Genomic DNA, 21,768 nt, shown 5'->3' on the forward strand with positions numbered 1-21,768 from the left:
CAGTCCAATATTTAGCCAAATTTAAAAACCTAACATATAAATGGTATATTATTTTTTAATAGATTTAATATTATTTTTACAAAGCTTTAGTTACAACTAAAATATGAGTATATATTATATTATATATATGATTTTATAAACTATATTATATGTAAGTAATTTATACATTTTTAGCTAGTCCTCTTTCTGATTTTGCGAGATCGACTTTTATGAATCCTGTTTTTGTTGATTTTATATGCAGATCTGATATTAACAACAAATTCTTCACGTGACTCCAAGTCAGATGCTTCTATAATAATCAATGAATTAATATATAAAATACATTTTTTTTTTAATTTAATATCTTACCAAAAAGACCAGCTATGAAATGCTCATAAACTTTAATTGGCTTCTTGTTTTGAATGCCATCATAATTGTGTGAGAGAATCAATTTCTCACTAAATATCTTTGAAAAATTCTCTGTAATATTGGCGCAAAGAAGTTTTCGCATTTGCCTTATCTGACAAGTAGAACGTAAATTTGAGTTAATTAAATGTGAATTTCTAATGTCTTTAGAATACTTACAATATTTGGCCTCTGTTCAGTTTGCAGCTGTCCTTCTAGGTATTGCAGATTTTCTTCATCTTGAAGTGGAAAAAGGTCTGCAAATTTGTCGGTTGTTAAGCCAAGATTCATTTTTAATAGAGCACACATATCTGACATTGCCTTCTTCAGATCGCTGTGCTCTTGCAATATGTGATCTTGTTTAAGCAAAACATTCTGCAGCTTTTTATTAACATTTCGTAGCTCAATTCTCATATTGAGTAGTTCGTCAATTACGGAGTCTATGAAATATATAAAATCATCTAAATAATGTTATGTTGTTGTTAACAAATATAAAAGATCCCATGCTTAATGTTCAATTAAACTAACCTTATGTACACATACTATTTATGTGTCGAACATGGACTAAGCTGTGAATACTCTCCATAAGGAACTTTAGAATAAGAAAACTTAAGCAAAAACCGAACTTCAATCCTTGACAGTCTATTCGCTCTCTGATTTGAACTTAACATAATAACAATGCAGTTAAGTACAAATTGTTCACATTATCCAATATCTAGACTACAAAAGTGTAAATACCCTTTGCTTCCCAAGTACCTTTGCTTACCTTTTGTCAACCTGTAAGGCATAAATACGATTTGCGGTTAAAAAGCGGGTTATAGCTGAGATTTTATATAGCTTACTTGTTTTCTGGCTGCGTCAATTCGTTAATTCCCTCGTTCACCAAGAATTGATTCTTAACCGGCCCAATATCGCAATCATTGTCGGAGAAAGGATCATCAGTTTCGTCCTCGCCCGCAATCGCTTCCGTTTTCATGTTGTCTACATTATAGCCGCGATCGTGGTCAGGTACAATGAAGTCTTCGTCGATGATTTCCGTTTTAAGTCTTTTTTCGCTTTGTTCCATACCAAGTTGCTGCTAATGAGATCAAAATCAAAACAAAATTATTTGCTATTAAACAGCTGCACATTAGAGATGGTACGATATTGTAAGTTATTATAGTCGCAGCTATCGCATATAGCGACATGTGGCGAATACAGTAATCGATTAGTTACTCGTCGTGGTTATCGATACGGCACAACTATCGTTGCAATTTCAGTCGGCCATCAGCAAGTCTTCTGCTATTTAGTTCTTTATTCTGTAACGTTTCTTCTTGCCGCTGAAAATCAACGTTAAGCTAATTTAACTCAGCATATACTTTTAATATCCTTCACCTTTACGACTTATTGTATATGAGAGAGGTTGCAGTATGAGTGCTGATTTAAAAACAGAATTGAATAAGCTGACAAACGTGGAACACGTGGCGACGCAGCTATACGACAAAATAAAGGATTCAAAGCTGGAAGAGAATTTGCCTTTTGGGGATCATAATGATGATGAGTTGACCAAGTTGCAAGTCGAAAATACGAAACTAAAACACCGCTACGCTATAATTAAAAAAAGTATTTTAAGCTTACAGTCACAAACAACTTCTGAAATGCACGACGATGATACATTTGCCATTACGGAACATTTGGAAAAGGTTTTTACACAAGCTATAGCCACAGCGTATCCACGCTTCTCCAACGTTCCAGCTATTATTGCGGCTGTGAATGCGTCCCCCAAATTCGGAGATTACCAGTGCAACAATGCCATGGGCTTATCCAAGAAAATGAAAGATGAAGGCATTAATAAGTCTCCACGTGATATTGGCCTAGAGATTCAGCGATGCTGTCCGGCATCCCCAATTATAGAGAAGATCGAAGTGGCAGGTCCTGGTTTCGTAAACATATTTCTCAGCAAGGAATTCGCGGTGAGCTCCTTGACCCGCATGTTGCGTGAAGGCGTTAAGCCGCCCAAGGTGCCAAGGAAGCGCATCCTAGTCGATTTCTCTTCGCCAAACATAGCAAAGCAGATGCATGTCGGTCATTTACGCTCCACAATAATTGGCGAATCAATTAGCCGGCTGCTAGAGTTTCTGCAGCATGATGTTATACGCATAAATCATCTGGGCGATTGGGGTACGCAATTTGGCATGCTGATAGCACATCTGGAAGACCGCTTTCCCAATTTTCTAAACGAAAGCCCACCTATCGGAGATCTACAGGAATTTTATAAGGAATCCAAGAAGCGTTTTGATGCCGATGAAAGTTTCAAAAAGCGGGCCTACAATCGCGTCGTCACCCTGCAAAGCGGTGAGCCCGCAGCAACGAAAGCCTGGCAACAAATATGTGATGTATCGCGTAAGGAATTTCAGAAGATTTATGATCGCTTGGATGTGACAATCCAAGAACGCGGCGAATCATATTATCAGTCCCGCATGCTGACAGTAGTTGAGTTTCTGCGCAATAAGGGCTTGCTGGAGCTAGACGACGGCCGGGAAATCATGTGGCCCGATGTTAATAAGAGCGGAATTCCATTGACAATTGTAAAATCTGATGGGGGCTTTACATACGATACTTCGGATATGGCAGCTATAAGGTGTCGACTTGAAGAAGACCTTGCCACTTGGCTAATTTATGTCGTGGACGCCGGACAAAGCACCCATTTTCATGGAATTTTCAAGGCCGCAGAGCGGGCTGGCATTTTAAATCCGAACATTCATCGTGTCGATCACGTACAGTTCGGAGTGGTACTCGGTGAGGATGGCAAAAAGTTTAAAACACGATCGGGTGATACTGTGAAACTGTCCGATCTGCTTGATGAGGGATTGAAGTACTCCTTGAAGCAGTTACAGGAAAGGGGACGTGACCAAATACTGACGCCCAATGAGTTGGTCGAGGCTCAAGAGGCTGTCGCATACGGTTGTATCAAGTACACGGATCTCTGCCATAACCGTATCAGCGATTATATATTTTCATTTGATAAAATGCTCGATGATCGCGGAAATACCGCGGTATATTTGTTATATACATATACACGCATTTGCTCGATTGCTCGCAACTCTGGCGAAGATTTCAGCAACCTGGCTGAGATTTTAGATAAATTTCAGATTGTTTTGGAACACGAAAAAGAATGGAAACTTGTAAAGACCCTGCTCAAATTGCATGATGTTTTAATGAAGTGTGCCAATGGTCTATTTCTGCACTTTCTTTGCGAGTTCTGTTATGAGGTCTGCACTGTGTTTGCCGAGTTCTATGACAATTGCTATTGCATTGAGAAAAATAAGGCTGGCGAAATCTGTAAGATTAATCATAGCAGGATTTTGATTTGTGAGGCGACAGCCGCCGTTTTGCGAACATGTTTTCATATATTGGGCCTAAAACCTGTTGCTAAAATCTAATACAGGCAGCGTTACTAAAAAAAAAAAAAATTGTATCTAATGCAAAAATTAATAAACTACTCGGATTTTTCAAGTAAACAATTCGTTTTATTTTCATTGATTTGTTTCTTGATGTGAATCAAAAATTCGAATTTTTTTATTCCATAATTAAACATAATTTATTTTTAAGGCCCAGTTTTGGATGTGTTTGTTAAAATACAGTTTCGAAAATGTACTCAAATATACAAATTTAAAAAATAAGCGCAAAAAATATATTTATTTACATTTAAAATTTTCTTTTTCAGGCAAGTCGTAATATTTTTGGTATTAATAGATTTTCTCTACTTTATAATGTAACATTACGATATATATTTTTAAGTTGAAACTTGCAGATAGATAACTCTATATCGAGCCGACTTATCAAGAATATATATATACCCCATAGCGTTGACGATGTTATGTATTCAATGCTTTGCAAATATCATGTAATAATTGCAGTCTCTTCCCCAGGTATATAATAACGATTATAATCTTGGAATAATTCTTATTTCCAAGAGTACTTAGTTTCATGTTAAAGATTTCCACTAATTTTCAGAAAGTGAGCGTGGTTTATGTACAATTGAAAAACTTATCGATATCATTTTTTTCTACTTTTATTTCTTATATTTATATTTAAAACATTTAAGCGCTTAACCAAAGCTTTGCGATTTCTAGTAGTTCATTTATTACTGCATAAATATGTGTATTTTTTTTTATTTTTCATATTTGTATTTAAGTTTCAATATACGTAATTCATACTCTTTTGATAGCTTTCGATAATCCAACTGTAGTTCACCTTGTATCTTTCGCTTCTCCATCTCTAGTTTCTTTTCCTCCAGTTTATTTTTCCATTCAAATCTTTGACACTACAAATCTACCTTAATGAAATATTTGTTTGTTTGGTAACTAAAATTTCCAACAAAACCAAAAATAAATGATTAAATATGACTCAATAGTATTTATTCATTATTATATATACATTGTCCAGGACATGCATATATTTATTTAAGCTACGTCTTAAAACCAAAAACTTGAGGAAATTGGTAGAGATACAAGTAAACGAATTCCATCGGAAAGGAACGCTTCACCCAGTTAAAGTCTGTTCAAACAAAATCATTTATATGCGTGAAAAATGGGTGGAATTCAATAAAATGTAGAAATAACTCTGATGCAATGACATTAGTTATATATGAACTTATCATGCAATTCTAAAGCAAATCTCATGTAGATTTATTTTTAAGCAAACATTTTATTATTAAGATCTCTCTGCGTTTGCCCAGTTTGAATTTGTAATACTTGTAGGTTTTAATTAAATTTACTTATATTAATTTCATAATACTTATGAATGTAAAAAAATTAATATTAAATTAGTTTGTAGAATTTCCATATTTCTCATACAAAATGTTGATCACTTTTAGTTTTTTATCCAAGTCATTTGGCATGGCTCTTTCTACCTTTGCCAGCGCTTTTCCTAATGTCTGTTTGCATGCATAGGGCTCGCAGTTTTTTTCTATTTGGGTTTCATTTTTCTGTCTTCTGTGGTTAATACGATGTTTTTCCAAGACGCGTTCCTCATTGTCGGACATTAGCCTCTCGCGATATTTTCGTGCTCTCTCTTTGGCTTTTTCACGGTAACACGCCAACTTTATGGGTTCCTTTTTCAAAGCCTCCCTTTGCCGCTTTGCCATTAGCCTTCTCTTTTCAGTAACTAATGCCTTCTAAAATTGTATGAGATGTGCAAAACGAATATTTGAGTACTTTTAACAGTCCGTTTTTCCATAGTAATAAATAATAAATATACAAATTTTAAATATAACTGAGGTACTAACCCTGCTAGCTGAGGGAATAATCTTATTAATTGGGTCCACAGATTCCTTGTTGCCGCACATGCTGTTAAATATATCAAAGTACCACAGATTCGAAACGTACTTTTTGTTCGAGCCAAAGTTGGCATTGTTCAAATAATCAATCTTACGCAGCTCGAGATTGTAGTATGACCTATATCCATTGATTTTCTTTTGCATTTCTTTCCTGTCGGCATCAGGATAGTATTCCAGATATTTGGTCAGCAGTTTTGCGTATTGAACTTCTTTTGGAAATCTTCTGAGTTAATATCCCACAAGCCGGGCAAGGCGCGATAGGCCTGAAAAAATTCTATCAAAAAAATTCGTTTGGCGTGCTCCTCAGGACTGTCACAGAATAGGTGCCACAAGTTAAATAAATTATTATTGGTAAGGTAAGAGTATGGCTTACAGATTGGTGGCAAATTCCGAGAAATATTTGCTGTAACATATTAAATGGGATTACAGGTTTGTTTAGGTGTTCGAGTAGGCATAGGCTCACCTCCAAGAGGACTCTTCAGCATGCATTTTCATCATTGTCTCGCCATCGTTCTCTTGCGGTTCTATTTTAACTGGACCAATATCAATGCTATCCTGAGTTGGATAATCTGTTTTTATCACGCACGGTTCGAGTTTAATATCTGGCTCCGATTGCTCGGGTAATATATAGTCTTCTGTGTCCCCATTTTTCATGTTAAAGTTCGTCTTGATGAACACTTCTATATTTTGGCTCATTATAGCAGAGATATTTAACGTATTATTTTCTGTAATCACATTTAAACTGTTCGAGCTGAGTTTTCTTTTGTCCAGAGATTCGCCTTGGATTCGCTGCGTTTTCGCATTCATTTCTTAGTTAATGGGTTTACAAGGAAGTAAAAGACAATGTGTTATACATTAATGTTTATTAACGGCAGTTAATAAACAAAACAAAAAGCTAACAATCTTAGAGACAGCTGTTCTTAGTGATTGAAGATGCACTTGCGTGGCAGTGACTGTTCACAAGTATTTTTAAGTAGCAGTTTCTCGAAGTAGTCACAGTAGCAGCTCATGTGCGTGAATTTAATTGGCTAACTTAAGGAAGTCTGAAATAATTATTAATTAAAGTGCACAAATCAAAGACAAGCACATCAAAACAAGAAAATTTGAATTATGTTCCAAGAGTATTTATTAGATATTTGTAATATTTGTTATTTGATTCTTGATTAATTGTAATGATTAATTGTAATATAAAATCTCTCATCTCTTACAAAAATGGTTGCGTCAATAAGTGAATGGCGCCATGCAGAGGAAGTGGGCCTAGACCATTCACAACGCACAACCTTGTTAGTTTTTAAATTAAGTTTAAAAACATTTTGCTTCTGATAAGGCTTGGAAAATATCTATATTTAACTATCGTTGCTGTACAATCTTTCCCAATAATTCTTACAGGGCCCACTTTTGGTTTTCATTAATAAAAGTTCTGGAAATTGATTTTATTGAAAACCTTGTTCTAAATTTTGATACAAATCAATTACATAATCTTATTTTTCAAAAGTTTGAAGACTTTTGGGCCGCAACAAAATAATTATTAATAGTTGATCTCAATAAAAATAAATACTTTTCAATTGATTTGCAGTCGAAATTCAGAACAAAGTCGGTTTTTTATTTTATTTAACGTTTTACATAAAGCTGGACAATGTAGCATACTAAAACTACTTGAGACTTGTATTTATTTATTTAAGCTACATATTTAAACTATGTATATGTATAATTGCTATTATATTTCGCTGGCATCTGTTAACCAAGCGCTGTAAAGTCGCTGCATTAAAATTCTACGAATTATATATATATATATATTACATATGGATTTGCTTATAACTAATTTCTGTATTATTCCTTTATTCAATTATTATCCGTTGACTAATTTAATGGATTCACTTATGCATTAAGCTACTTATTGGGCTAATGGTAATGCATATTTTAAGTGTTCTACGACCTCACATATCATTTATCTTAGACTTTTAAGCGCTATACGCGCGTAGGTGTTCCAAATATGGGGACATTGTTGCGTCTCTGGGCCAACGGGGAGGCGGGCACCGGTGTTGGCCCATTGTTGTTGTTGTTCAGACGACGTTGCTGGCTATCCGAATAGGCACGTTCTACAAAAAGGTGGCATATCTATCAGACATATGTCCATATACATATATACACATATACATACATATACTTATATATATATATATACATATTCATATCATTTGCCATGCTTGTTGGGTATTTTTGTTTTTGTAGGGTTGCTGCATGCACTTTTTATTTTATTTACCAAATATTTTCCGTTTCTTCTGCAAATTGTTAACATGCAATTGAAATAAAAATAAATATTTACACTTCAATTGAATAATTGCTACAAATAATAATGGTGTGCGTGCTTATACTTGATGAAAATTGGAAAAAATTTGATGATCATATGTAAAATTAAATAATATAAACATTCCACACCCGACTTATTACTATTTTCAATCCGCCTTTATTCTTTATATCTATTTGTTTTTCCCATCCAATCGGATTCAAGTATCTAGTGGCAAATATTACATTGCTGAATGGAAAATGGGTGGAGTGGTGGAGATTTACAATTTTAAGTGGAGCCCTTGCCAGGACATTCCGCATACCACAAATTCACACTGCTGAGTGGAAAATAAGTGGATTTCAATTAAATTAAAAGAAAATACGAACATGTACTTGAACTTTAGCATGCATGTCTCCAACCAGATTTGAAACTGAGTTCAAGTGTAAATAACACTCATATTATCTTCTGTATTTTCCGTACTAAATTTGATGCTCAATTTTGAATGTTATTTTCTATATTATGTAGTTCCTGTGCCTAAAGACGAAAGATCGTCTGAATTTCTATCTTCTCCAAACTTTTTTGTAATTATTTAAATAATCAACTATGTTACAATATTATTCGATATTACATACAAACATATACGTGCAGCTATGGGTACAGTTGCTTACCTCGAAACTTCAAGCCTTGCGCTTCGTTGATGATGGCCGCCAGTGCCGGATGTTGATAGCGCTCCCGGAATATGGCAGAACCGTTCATGCCGGTGCTGCCATTGCCGTTGAGCGTGCCGTTGCCGTTGCCATTGCCATGGTGCATCATTTTGTGCTGTGGCGTATGTTGGGGCGTTAGTGAAATCGGGGGCGTGGCATTACCATTCTTATAGTAGCGATTCTGATTGGGATCATAGGCGGTGGTGTTCTGATCATGATTGTGATTCAGGCGATTAGCCAGCTTGATGGAGGCGCAGCGCTCCTCTTCGTTGTTGCGCATTTTCAATATGCGCTGATCCTGCACCGAGTAGCGCGATCCATGCAAGGAGTTCAGCTGGTTCAGATTGTTTACCTGGGCGCTCAGTTTCTTGGCGCGAAAGCTACCACCTGGCGAATTGTTCAGCAGTGTGCCACGCGAAGAGCTGCCATTGGTTTCGGTGCTATCACGACTCGCTGCCTCCCGATAGCTCGAAGGACGATGTGTTGACGGCGGTGTGTCCAGCCCGCTATCATGTGCCGAGCAGTCCAGCTCCTGTTTGTTGGCCAGGCCAGCAGTGCTGCCGCCGTTTGTGTTGTGGGTGGGCAGCATTGGTTGCACTAGGGGTAAGGGAAGGTTGGATTAGTATACAGCTTTAATGAGCGGCACGATCACGAACCACGAAGTTATCCGCATTTCTTTGTGCCTCAGATTACGGAAGGAAAAGTAAATTTTAGAAATCTACATCATTTACTTGAAAAATAAATCATTTTTGCCTATATGTTTCTACTTTCCATATTTTTGTCGGAGTAAAATATTTATAGCTATAAATTCTTGCAAGATGATGTCCCTTTTGAAGATTTAAATTTCTTTCCCATGGGAAAATTCTGTATCAATAGAAATTATAGCTATATATCGTAGACATTTCCTACTTGACAATGCTAAAATTGAGTATAAACCAAACTTGATTTAAAAGTTTTAAAATGTGGCAAAATGTTAAAAAAAAATGCATGGCAAAAATGATCTAAATTCGTAAATGAATTGAATACAAAACTTGCATGTCTAAACATTTTCGGACTCAACAAATATTCTTTACAAAAGAATTTCGTTGTTCGTTAATAAATATTCACTTTGTGTACGATTTGAGTATAAGATTCTTGCATTTTCTTTCAAGAGAAAATCACGAGATGCCACTTGTGGTCAGCTGCAGTTGGCAGTTTTTTTATAACTCACCTGAGTGCCGCATATCGGTGGGCGCACGCGGTTTGCGATAGAGCCAATCTCTGTCCAGCTCGTTGCCATTGTCCGGTTGGGCGCTGATGCCACGGAAGAGCCGCGGCCGACGCAGCTGCACCTCCGCCTCCTCGGCGGTCTCCTCGTCCACCACCTGATTGGAGCCAAAGCTGCTGTTGATAAAAATGCGCCGTGGCGAGCCATACAAAGCGCCACCAGCCTGCGTAAAGCTATTCTGGGCCGAGGCATAGCCATTCGAGTAGCGACTCAGATTCGCATTGCTGTGGTGCGGTATCTTCTGTGGCGTAGAGTGATTCGTTGAGATGCCGCTCAAATGATGATTGTGATTCTCATTATTCAATGCACTCAAGTCCGGCACTGAATCGCTGAACAGAAATGGATTGGCGCCCGCATAGCCATTCAAGCTGCCAGCGCCGATTTTGTGACGCGCCAGGCCACCGCCACCGCCGGCGCCATTCGTCATCAGCCAATCGTCCAGGGCGCTGGAGTAGGTGCTGCCTAGGCCGAAGTGTTGGAACTGCAGCGAGGCATGCGATACGGGCGCGGCTAGGGAAGCGCGCGATCTCGGACCCTGGGCGATCTTCAGAGCGCGTCGACGCTCCTTGGATGTCAGCGTGCATTCCTGTTCAATGAAAAGAAAACCCCATTAGATGTATACCCCATAGAAGACACACTTTAGACTTGCCTCAAGCAGCTCAAACCAATCCTCGAGGCCATCGTCGCAGCGCAAGAGCACGCGACCCTCGCGTCCCAGCAGCAGCCCAATGACGCTGTACGAGCGTCGATTCAGCCATTCCACCTTCTCCACGTCCACCAGTTTGATCTGGAATGGTTAAACAAAACAATAAGCCAAGGGTCTACAGCATTGTTACAATACAATACAAGTCAAAGGTTAGGCAATGATCGTCGGTTTCTCTGGGTCACGCAACAGGGGTCTGGGAATTGGATTGCCGTCGAACTAAAGACGTTCACGTTTCTTTAAAGCGATGAATGATCAGCCAAAGAATTACATCATTTGCGGTGAGGTAGTGCGTGATTGCATAGGGAAACCCCAAAACTCCTTAGGACTTAAGATGTAACTTAGCAGATACCGAAGATGTCGTTATATTAATAAAAAACATTTATAGACAATTATTAAGCTTAATCAGTTAAAAACATATTGCAGTGGAGACTCTTAAAACAAACTTTTCCAACAAACATGTCTCTGGGCCACATTGATTAAGTTCTTTCTCTGATTTATATATATAAATTACAGTAAAACTTCTCTTAAACTCAGTGTTTTTGAACTTCGTTCTAAGTTTTCTGTTCAGTATTTTAATTTTTAATTAAAAATGTTTGCAGCTTTCTTTGCCCCACAAAATTGGCTCAGAATGTTACGGGTTATGACATCAGCTGGCGGATAGTAGCGAGTAGTTCCATTTAAGATTGCATCGCACTTGCCATACGAAACTAATGTACTTAAATTTAATAGCAGACGCCATAAAATAAATTGCTACTCAATTATTTTTAGCACGTCTTTATGCAAAACTTTTGGCCCAACAATACAACAATTAAGTGCTACCCTCTATCTGTTGCGGCCCCCCCTAAATATATCTACCTTTCTCTAACGACTAAGCATTTCTTTTGCTTCTCCGTTTGGCCTGGTCTCTGTTCGCCTTTATTTCTTCTTAGTGCATTTTGCAACTCGGTTAAAAGTCATTAGGCCAGGCTGACAGTTTTTGCCTTGGCCAAGTGCAAAACTTTTTACCATGTAGAACTTTTATTGAACCCATTTTTCCACATTGTTGTCGTTGTTGTCGGTCTCTGGGCATGTTTATGGGTTTTATTTGCAGGTTGTTGCCGGCACTGCCTTATGGCCTGAACTTAAAGTTGTTACAGATTCTGCGCTCCAGCTAAAAACTATACGAGGCCATTAGGCAAATATGTCAGCAGCGTGTGGCAATTAGCCAAGTTATGCGATATCAAACGTTGGCCAAGATTTTTCTTAGCCCCACGCTGCCAGCTTCTATATTTATGGCCAATCATAATTAAGTTGTCTTAAACATTGCGGAGTGAACGGGGCGCGCTTTGGATCGTTTTTATGATAAATTGCGCGATTTATGTTTACAAAATAAAAAAAAAAAATCAAAAGGCATTAGAAAGGGATTTGAAATACTTTGGATATGCGATCGCTCATCATGCAGCATGTCAAGACCAAAAGGCCTTGTCGTACAGCTATTAAAATGCGCCCCAATGAAATGATCTAAGAATTCTTTTGTGTGGGCTGGAACATGCAAAATATTAATGTAATTTGTGGCCGCCGTCTATATAAAAAGATTTTTGTAAATTTATTTAGAGCTGTTTTGTGCATAAAACATTTATTTGGGCTTAGAATAAAATGTTTTCTTGTTAATTCAGCTCTTGAGTTTTGCTGCTAAGCTGTTTGACATTGATGAAAGACTACCGATGAGATATTTAGAAATGTTTGGAAAAATGTACAAAATTATAAGAAAATATTAATTTGAATAGGGAAAAGCTTTTAAATAGGTTAGTTCTATTTCCACTAGAAAATTTTCAATTAAATATCTGAATTATATATTCTTAACATTTAAACGGTTTTTCTTTTAATTATTTGTAGTTATATATTTTAAATTACTTTCTTCCATTACAAGTAATTAAAAAGAAAATCGCTTAAAATGATTTGCACAAAAATGTACAAGAGTATTTAAATTTATGGAATCATCCTTTGTGTCCTTTTGCCTAGTCGTATACACTTTTTGCCATCTCAGGGTGATTTGGGTAATATTTAAATAAAATGTATCTAAGGTCTGGGCGTGTTACGCGTATAAAAGAATTGGCAAAACATTAAAATATAAATGTGTTTTACTATATAAATTAGTATTTCTGTGTTCAGTGTTATGACTAATTAAAAACGCAGTTCACTTTTACTTTCATGTCCATATGCATAATTATCTGGCTTTTAAACTAAGCCAAGAGTTTGGCTTAACTGACCTCATTAAACAATTCATAATCACATTTTCCGATATTCGACACAATATTTAAGCAAAGCAAACTTTCAAAAAGAAAAAAATCAAAACTGATTTTCAAGGTTGGCATTGATTAGCTGTTATTGTTATTGTTATTATTTTGTTTGTTGTTTCATATTTTGTCATATTTAATTGCATTGTCTGTCAAAACGTAACAAAACTAGACGGCGACTCACTCATTTGTGTGGCCCATTCATTGTATCAACAAATTTGATATGTAGGCTTCACTCTATATTTGAGTACTCGTAATTCAAGTAAAGCCATTGATTTCGTACACTCTTGATTGATTTGTCAGGCTTGTAAAGTTATGCTAATAATATTTTGGAAAGTATTTGACGCATTTTATCATATTTTTAATTTTAATTATGCAAATGCATTTTAAACACGATTTCAAGCTGCCGCCAGGCATTCAACTCAATTAATATCGAATCATTTTATGAGGAGTACATAAAAATCAATATTGATTTCGTTCACTGTCAAAGTGCAAAAATTGCAACTTTCAGGCAACTTTGTGCGACCCGCAGGCTCTCGATTGCTTCGTTTTCCACTCTTCTCCCCGATATCATTATGTGCCTACCCCCCCACACCGCCCACACCTCTCATCATGGCTGTCACATCACCTGTAATTATTAAGCTTCGCTACGTTTCACGCGCGATTGATTTCCCCCATGGAAATCAACTGCAGTCACTGGGCACAGAAATGTTTCATCGACAGGCGAATCGAATCATCATTTTGCCAAAGGTAGATACAAAATTTGCAATCACTTTGAAATTTATGCAAAAATTAAATTAAATAATTAGACTGTAAATGAGACTGCCTCTCCATCGCACACCTAATTGATTAAGTTGATTACATTGACAAGGCGGTATTGATTCCAGTTCCAGTATCACTTACTGTCAATTGCCACCGAGCAGAGAAACGACGAAATGTACATGAGTATAAGAGTACACTTTGAAAATAAAAGAACGAGTAAAGAATCCTATAGCAGTAAATCCTATAGAGTAAATTGATAATTATTGGGTTGTTTCCGGCTATTAATTATTTATGTATAATTATTTTGACTTGAGAACAATTTCTGAATTAAATATCCAAGATTGAGCAAAATAAGAAAATCCCAATTGGCGCTTTTGTATATTAACTTAACGTACTTTATGCCCTTTTCAATTTCTCTAAGCGATATAGTTCAAAAAAATGTAGCCTTTGAAATTCTTGATGTGTTTTCTTATATATAATAGTGTAATATATAATTCCAAATTTACGCTAAGATCTTTAAAATGTTGTCTTAATGAATGTCAAAGTAAACGTACTTATCGAGCGTAAGAGTATTATGGACTACAAAAAGTCGCCGACCCGGAGGCCTCTAATGAGGAAGGCAGCGTGTGGCCTCTCTGCTCAATGACTTGACTTTGTTCATGGTTCGTTTATCTGGTTGTTGTCTCTGCTAATAAGTGTGGGTGTCTAAGCTTATGAAGACCATTTTTGGTACAATTTTTGATATTTGAAGGTCTCTCAGGTGTAATATTTATTGTTATGCGTGCAACAATTTTAATAATCACGAAAATAACAAAAACTAATTTATGGGGAAAAACTATGTGAGAGATAATGCTCAGTTTACACGTGTCATCATATTGGGATAACACGAGATTGTATATTTTGTGACTATTTGTCGGGGAAAATAAACAAAAGAAGGTCAAATAATTTGGTATTGTATAATATTTTAGATAGGTATATATATTATAGCCTTTACTATGAAAAATATTATATTTAAGTTTATATTTTTAGAAAGCTTTATTTAAATATAAGAAAATAGCTTCCCAAGCACGCATCAAATATTTGATGGAGCGTGTGAACACGGCTGCAATTATTTGGCAAGTTTTTTATACTTAGATGCGTATCCCACATTTCATGGCTAAATTAAACCCGTAATACCCATTTAAGGAGCTGTTTGCATTATTTAACTGCAATTTGTCGCTTTAAGCACTTGAGCACAATTCCCAGCTTGTTTTTCTTTTTCGCATTTAATTTCATTTACCTTGATTATCTGCTGTTCGCTGAATTGTTTATTTTGGAAAATTGCCCGCAATAAACAAAATGTTAGCTGCTGCAGCTTTAGAAATTTATTTTAATTTTAAATTAAACTGTAAACAAGAGTGACTGCCAGCTATTTATTGATGCTACTTTTGCAGAGATTTTTTTGTTTAAGCGGTAAAGCTAGCAAATAAAACTAGAAAAAACTTAAATTAAATGAAAATAAAAGCAATTTCCCATGATCTCTTTACTGTGGTTGTTGTTGTTGTTGCTGTGCATGTTAAGTGGCATTTGTGTTGTTGTTGTTGTTGTTGTAGTTTTATGTGTATTTTCCTTATTTGTTAAAAAAAAAACAACGACAACAACAACAATGACAATTTCATTACAATCGTGTTTTTTATTGTTGTTGCTTTTCCTGTTTTCTATGCATTTGAATTTTTCCAGCTGCCTTTTAGCCTCGTATTTGCTTTGTTTTAATGGTAAAGTTGTGCGGCATTGCATGGCATGGGCAGGGCTGGGGTGGTAATTGCTGCAGTTGGGCCAGTGGGCCAGGCTCATGTGGGACGAAACGATAGTTAGGCAAATTAACATGCAGTAGCTGCAAGTTTTAGCCAATTAGTTGAGTTTTGCCCAAAACTTGCCGGCGCTCTAATGAAGTTTTTTCTATTTTTTGTTTATTTTTGTTAAGTAGGTAGGGGAAATGTTGTTGGAATTCGCGCTATTTTAATGAGAAACTGTGCGCAACGCCAAGTGCAAACAAAGTTTGCTGGTAAACTGCAAAAAGCATTTAACTAATGCATGAATTTCTCATATGTCTTGCACATCGATAAGTTCAGTTTCTCTACCCCTCCTAATAAAAGATCTCTATCGGGAGACCTCAAGACTGCAGAACGTGACTTTATGTGTCAGCCAGCCACGGTGGGGACTCAATTTATAAGCATTTGTTGTATTGTGTTGAGTTTGTTTTTATTTTCATTTTTTTTTTTTTTCTTTTTTCAAGGTGTGTCCTGATGTCTGATATGGGACATAAAGCGCACAGTTAACGCCCCACCCTGTCCCCTGGCTTCTGCCCGTACCCCTGCATAGCTATAACTCTCATAAGTATGACAAAGTTATACTCGTAGTTGTCATAATGCTCGGCATAAATCTCGTTGTGGTAATAGAATTTTACAATGCGTAGTAAATAAGCATGAGATGTGTGCTTTTTGCTCGGGCTGTGCTGCCTGTTAACTTGGTCAAACTGTTGAGGTAACCCCACTGAGGTAACTCTGGATAATTGAGGGGCGTGCTGCAGATGTACAGAGATATGTGCGCCAATAAAAGTTTTACACTTAAATATAGGGTATTGGCAAAGTCTATTGTAACTTCCTGAATTTATGACGTCACTAAACCCCTGCCTGCCTATTTTGTAACGTTAGTATTTGAAAAGAAGTAAAAGTAAGTCAAGTTCATGATGTAAACAACATTTTGAATTATTTATTTACTTATTATTATTTTGTGGCTATCGTTGATGCATTCAGCTGGCGATAGACTATATATATATATCATATATTGACTGTACATTCTATTAAACTTCAAATTTGTTGCAGTTATATATAGTTGTCTCTGTTATAATGTTTGTTAATAGAATGGTAATTCAAAATCTGTTATTCATTTGGCCAGATTTAAATAGAACCTTAGCTAAATTTAGCATTTGTATTTGCCCAGAGTAGAGTATGTTCTTTTGATTTGTTTTTTTCTCAATTTAATAAATCTTAATACACTGAGTCGCCGAACTATGAACAGAGGGAAGTTATAAATAAGATCTCCAACTATCCATTTTTTACTTAAACCTGTTCTGTACTGGATTTTGGGAGCGTAACCTTTGACATATTGTATTATTAGTAATTTGGGCAACGTTTGCTCACCTTAAATTTAAATTGTCCCATATCCGAGGCACGTTCATTGGCCGAGCCGGAGGCACGTAGAAAGCAATGCAAATAGTCGCGGGTGAGCACAAAGTATCTGCAATAAAAGAAATAATAAATAAATAAAAAAAAAAAATTCATCGTTGGTTATATTTAAGGTTCCGTTTTAAAGGTCAATTGCTTCAATATAATAATGATGATCATTCAATAATTATCATTCAGCAAAAATAAGTTCAACAATTGGCAATGCAACAATTGGCCAAGATTAGACACACTTGTCCCTCTTCAACAGGCCACCCGTAGCGCACACAATTTTTATTAATAAATAATAAATCATGCGGCAAAATAAAAGCAAAAAAAAAATACCAGAAGTCAAAGCCAAAAGCACTTGAGTAACTCGGTCTCAGAAGCTGCTTTACATTTTATGGTTTTCATAAGACGATGATAATAATATTTTATCGTCTCGGTCGCAGCAGTGAGAAATCTTTTATTAATATGCTTTTGGCATTTATTTATTTTTCTTGCCTTTCAGAAAGTATAAATTTTATTTTGGCAAAACTTAATAATGCATGCCAAGAGATATTTGCTTATAGACTGCTTCAACTTTATCCATCGATTTATTTATGGCCAAAAGTTTCTGGCAAAGGCAATGAAAATTTTGTTTTTCGAGTTTTCAAAAGGTGGTCTCAAATAATTTACGGATCTGTTGAAAAAGCGTGTTTCGCTTAGGCAACTTCTTTTCTTGCCAAATTGCTCACTTCCCATTTGGCAGTTGGTTGAGTTTTGGGTTCTTGGCACTCGCAGCTGCCTATTAACGTGGTCAAGCAAATTGAGTTAAGGCGAGACGTTAAATGTTTTGTAAGCTCTTTGCAAAGCCGTAAGATGCTTTCGTACCGAGTTTGAGTAATTGCTTAGCAATTGCTTGGGTATGGTTAACAAAATGAAGCTGCAGTGATTAGTTAAGCTTGCTAAATGCTTGGAGCATGAAACCTAGTAAAGACGATTGGTATGCAGATTGCAAGAACTTAATGACTGGAAACTGAGGGAAGCTAATGTGAAAAAAAAGGTAAAAAAATTGGCTAAGCAACGGGTGAATTGTAGAACAATCCAAACTAACGTAAATGAGCGGTATGAAAAAGAAATTTCAAATGAAAGTACAGGCCGATAATACGAAATAAAACAAGCCGATGCTAAAAAAATAGTATTAGAATTTTTTGAAAATTTTCATATAAACTAAAAAGCAACGATCGTGTTGAAAATAATTGTAATTTGGTTTCGCGGAAGCAGGTTAAATATGATTATATTGATAAAAGCAATAAATTCAATGCGTGTCAAGCAAAGCTTTAATTACATATAAGACAATTTATCAGATGTGTGTGTAGATACATAATAATTATGATGGATGAGGTATTTCGACAGGTAATATGGATAAGCAATGTAAGAATATCTAGGCTGGGTATGCTGATTGATATAGACAGTAGTGTAAAAGCAAGAGCTGGGTTGATAACCGACATAAAGAAAATGTTTAAAATTAATTTGCAACTAGCCAAATTTCGAAAATATCAATTATGCATTACATTTGACAAAACAGCCGAAACAATGCATCAAATATCTAATTGGCATCATTTTTAATGGAATTTCCATGCAGTTGGCGAGATCAAATATGCGCAATTGATGGCTGCGCTTAGTGGCTATTAACTGTCAATTAAAAATATGCCGATAAACGTAATTACCAGAGAGAGAGAGAAAGAAACATAATTAAATTTCAATTAAATATACAACAAACAAAAACAAAAGCAGAGACCTGAATGCCCTCTCTGCCACCCACTCAATCACTAGACCGACCCATTCGCAATCGCATTCGTGTTCGCATTCGCAATCGCATTTGCATACCCCTATTGAATTTGCATCTCACATTTTGCATTATCTGCAGTCCCCAATATGAAAGCAAACTTCAGCCACTGTCAATTATGCGCTTTTTGCAATTAACAACCCCTGGTTAAATATATTTGCATAATTTTTGCCCGGTCAGCTCGAGAGGGTTGTTAAATTTAACACTCTTTTGCACAGGTATATTCGAAAATGCTGAAAGGTTTATAAAGTTTAAACACTATGCGAAAAAAAAGACATATTTTTTAACTAGGCACAAATATTTAAGATCGCAGAAATAGGTAGTGGAATTTTTAATATATTTAGGGAATAGTTCCATATACATACTATACTTTAATATAGAGAATTATGCTATATTTTATATTATAACTGTCTAAGTCTAACTTCATACTGAAAGAACTGAGAAATTATAGTTCTAGAAAATGTAGTGAGTACAATTAAAATATAAAAATGCCGATCCAATATGGAACTAAGTTAATACTTGGATATTTAAATATTATTTATACAACAGAAACCAGAATATTTTGCCATACAACAAACTCTTTTTCGACAGAGCTATACGATGTGTTGTCCGATGTTGAAAAGATTTTGCATATATTTGAGGAGCCTAGTAAAACTAATATATACTCAGTTATATCTATATCTTTATATGTCTTGATAAAGATCTAGAATATATATATTTTATGGTGTCGGATACACATATCTTGCCAAAATTGTATACCCTCTACAATATAATAATTTATATGATTTTTGCTAAGGAAAATCCGTAACTCATCTTAAAAAAATATAATTTAACTTTAACAAATTATTATTTCAATTATAAAACTGAAACTTTAAAATATAATTTTCTCCAGAGAAGATATTTTGAAATCTGGTTTTATTTGTCCCAAAATATGACTATTTCATTTTTATAAAGATATTTGTATATACGGAAGTATATCTTACCTCTCCTTCCAACGCGAGAAGAGACGATCCCGTTGCTGTAAGAGTAGTCCGCGTTTAATGGGTCCCGTCATGGAGGCCACAGGTATGCGACCCGCTAGCAGCGATTGCTGTGAAAGATAAAAGTGCAACAGAACTGATTAAAATACGCATATATAATATATATACTTATGTGTGTGCGCTATCATTTGGAGAAGGAGTTAGTTTTTGCTGATTTTGCAAATTTGCTTAATTTATGATAGAACATTTTCTGAGCGTCTCAGCTGTTTTTGCTATCAGTCGCAGTGGCTGTCATAATTCTTTGGCCCCTGCACTTTGCGGCACTTTAAATAATTTAAACAACAATAACAGAAACAACAGCGCGCCGTGAACCTTTATGTCTGGCTCCCATGAGCTATGATTAATGTTGCTTTAAAAAGCCGCCACTTGCGCCGCTTTTCAGCCCCAAACCCTGCGGACAAGCATCCCCCCATTTGAGACACGCCTGCTGCACCATAAATTCCATTTTGGTGTATGTTCCTTTTTTTTTTTGTTGTGTGGTTTGTTGTTGTTGGTTTGCTCATAAATGCAATTTATTATCAAGCGGGTTGTGCTATAATATTTTATATTAACAAATGCTTCGTAGCTGGTTAAATAATATTCGTGAATATATATGTGAGCGTATGTTTGGCTAAGTTGGAGCATGTAGGCAATTATATATTGGGTTAATCTTTGCGGCTTACGCTTAAATTAACAATAAACAATAATTTAGCGGCTTACGCATTGTGATGAACTCGCTGAAAATAATTCAATATTACGCTTGAGTGTTGAAACGGAAGCGAAAGCATCTATGAAATAGTATCTATTAACTTTGTAAACACTTCTGCCAGAAATTCAATTACATATATATTACAATTACCTCTAGGTCAGCCTGTCCGATCTAGCTTTATTAAAGGGAAGAACTCTATATATCTGGTTAAATTTTTTTTTTAAATTTTTATTAAGTATTGTCTTACTTATTTAAAATACAATTTAATTAACTCCTAAGTTTTCCAAAAATATCAGCTAACTGGGAATTTAGTTTGCCGCCCACCAAATGGCCCCAATTTCAAGAATTCTGTCGAAGCTCATTTGCTCATTAAACTCAATGGCTGCTGCACGTTTCTACCCACAAAGAAGAAAAAAAGACAACCTCAAAGTCCACTCAGTCCATGGAAACGTTCGAGCTGAACAATAGTTTTTAATGTGCTAAATTAAGTTTCGAATGCCTCTTATACAGAGCGCTTCCCATTTTCCCCCCTCAGAGAAAATTACCCGCACAATTTCTTGTCGAATTTGGGCGCCCCGCGCCGCCTTCGTACTCCTTGCCGCCTGTTTGCCATATTGAATTTGAAGTTAGCCAAGGCATGCCTTTTGTTCTTGTTGTTGTTTGTGTCTGGGCGCTTAAACGTGACTACCGTTAATTTGGCCAGAACCTTATTTAATGCTCTGGCAAAAGCAACTGGCAAGAACTTCTTGCCAGAGTATACTTAGATTGTGTGGCAACGATAAGCGAAAGACGTAGCACAGCAGAAAACAAAAAACCGAAAAGTATCTTTATTTTGGGTTTGAAAACCGAAACGGAGAATAAAATACAAAATAATACAGCGTGTCAAAGATTTATCGGCTTGAAAAAGTATTTCGAATTAAGCGAGCGCTTTGCTGATGATATCATTTCTCTCAGATTCGAGATTCACATACTTTTGGCCAAAATGTATCTACAGAATACATACACATATAGATACATACATAAAAGCGATTGATGCGACGGCATCAAGCCGGCATGGCCTTTAGCACCCGTTGCCTACTACCCGGCGATAATTCATTTTTGGTATTTCGATTCATGCTTTTTTTTTTTTTGTCAAATCGAAAGCCCGTTAGCGCCCCGCTTTGCCCCGTTGATTGATTTCGTTACGTTAGTTTGCACTGGCCATAAGCATATCATTAAGTTGTACGCCCCGAGCCAAACGGTGCCACGGAGGTAGCCGCAACTAACCATTGGTTAGCATTTTTTATGGCTTTATAAT

General features: G+C 36.1%; 4 protein-coding genes across 13 annotated transcripts in view; 2 read left to right on the forward strand and 2 right to left on the reverse strand.

The window, feature by feature from the left end:
* DIP-zeta (Dpr-interacting protein zeta) overlaps nucleotides 1-21,768 on the forward strand; it is a 182,136-nt gene that overhangs the window by 996 nt on the left and 159,372 nt on the right. The gene's annotated exons all lie outside the window — the stretch shown is intronic.
* Nucleotides 61-1,520, reverse strand: LOC6627666 (uncharacterized). 3 transcript variants are annotated; one of them, XM_070208982.1, is made up of 5 exons: nucleotides 1,227-1,520; nucleotides 1,151-1,161; nucleotides 565-824; nucleotides 349-499; nucleotides 61-286 (listed from the first exon to the last, which is right to left on the reverse strand). In XM_070208982.1, exons 1-5 carry the CDS (start codon nucleotides 1,448-1,450, stop codon nucleotides 171-173), a joined length of 762 nt encoding a protein of 253 aa, XP_070065083.1. In that variant the 5' UTR covers nucleotides 1,451-1,520; the 3' UTR covers nucleotides 61-170. The 3 variants fall into 3 exon arrangements, 2 of the variants coding, with proteins under 2 accessions (XP_070065083.1, XP_015028122.1); XM_015172636.3 differs by having other exon boundaries at nucleotides 65-289; XR_011416607.1 differs by lacking the exons at nucleotides 61-286; nucleotides 349-499 and having other exon boundaries at nucleotides 675-845; nucleotides 913-1,161.
* Nucleotides 1,631-3,887, forward strand: ArgRS (arginine--tRNA ligase-like protein). The gene has a single exon (XM_002051069.4). The coding sequence runs from the start codon at nucleotides 1,794-1,796 to the stop codon at nucleotides 3,804-3,806; it is 2,013 nt and encodes a 670-aa protein (XP_002051105.2). The 5' UTR covers nucleotides 1,631-1,793; the 3' UTR covers nucleotides 3,807-3,887.
* LOC6627664 (uncharacterized) overlaps nucleotides 3,823-21,768 on the reverse strand; it is a 74,626-nt gene continuing 56,680 nt past the window's right edge. For 3 of the 6 annotated variants that reach the window (XM_070208966.1, XM_032437550.2, XM_070208969.1), the window contains 9 exons: nucleotides 19,727-19,833; nucleotides 16,892-16,988; nucleotides 10,615-10,752; nucleotides 9,909-10,551; nucleotides 8,660-9,295; nucleotides 6,168-7,803; nucleotides 6,078-6,107; nucleotides 5,654-6,013; nucleotides 3,823-5,542 (listed from right to left, as the gene is read on the reverse strand). In XM_070208966.1, coding sequence (XP_070065067.1) covers nucleotides 7,673-7,803; nucleotides 8,660-9,295; nucleotides 9,909-10,551; nucleotides 10,615-10,752; nucleotides 16,892-16,988; nucleotides 19,727-19,833 — 1,752 coding nt within the window. In that variant the 3' untranslated portion in view covers nucleotides 3,823-5,542; nucleotides 5,654-6,013; nucleotides 6,078-6,107; nucleotides 6,168-7,672. Of the gene's footprint in view, nucleotides 5,543-5,653; nucleotides 6,014-6,077; nucleotides 6,108-6,167; nucleotides 7,804-7,865; nucleotides 7,987-8,659; nucleotides 9,296-9,908; nucleotides 10,552-10,614; nucleotides 10,753-16,891; nucleotides 16,989-19,726; nucleotides 19,834-21,768 lie in introns of those variants that run through there. The other 3 variants (XM_070208968.1, XM_070208970.1, XM_070208967.1) reach the window with 2 other exon arrangements.

The sequence above is a fragment of the Drosophila virilis genome, chromosome 4 (assembly GCF_030788295.1).
Source record: "Drosophila virilis strain 15010-1051.87 chromosome 4, Dvir_AGI_RSII-ME, whole genome shotgun sequence".
Lineage (NCBI taxonomy): Eukaryota > Metazoa > Arthropoda > Insecta > Diptera > Drosophilidae > Drosophila > Drosophila virilis.

What these genes read in the sequence shown, in the direction of transcription:
- LOC6627666 (XM_015172636.3), bottom strand. Translation starts at nt 1,450, where the DNA reads ATGGAACAAAGCGAAAAAAGACTTAAAACGGAAATCATCGACGAAGAC. An exon ending in CTGAACAGAGGCCAAATATT is followed by an intron (nt 500 to 564) that starts GTAAGTATTCTA and finishes TCTACTTGTCAG; the next exon opens with ATAAGGCAAATGCGAAAACT. An exon ending in TTTCATAGCTGGTCTTTTTG is followed by an intron (nt 290 to 348) that starts GTAAGATATTAA and finishes TGATTATTATAG; the next exon opens with AAGCATCTGACTTGGAGTCA.
- ArgRS (XM_002051069.4), top strand. Translation starts at nt 1,794, where the DNA reads ATGAGTGCTGATTTAAAAACAGAATTGAATAAGCTGACAAACGTGGAA.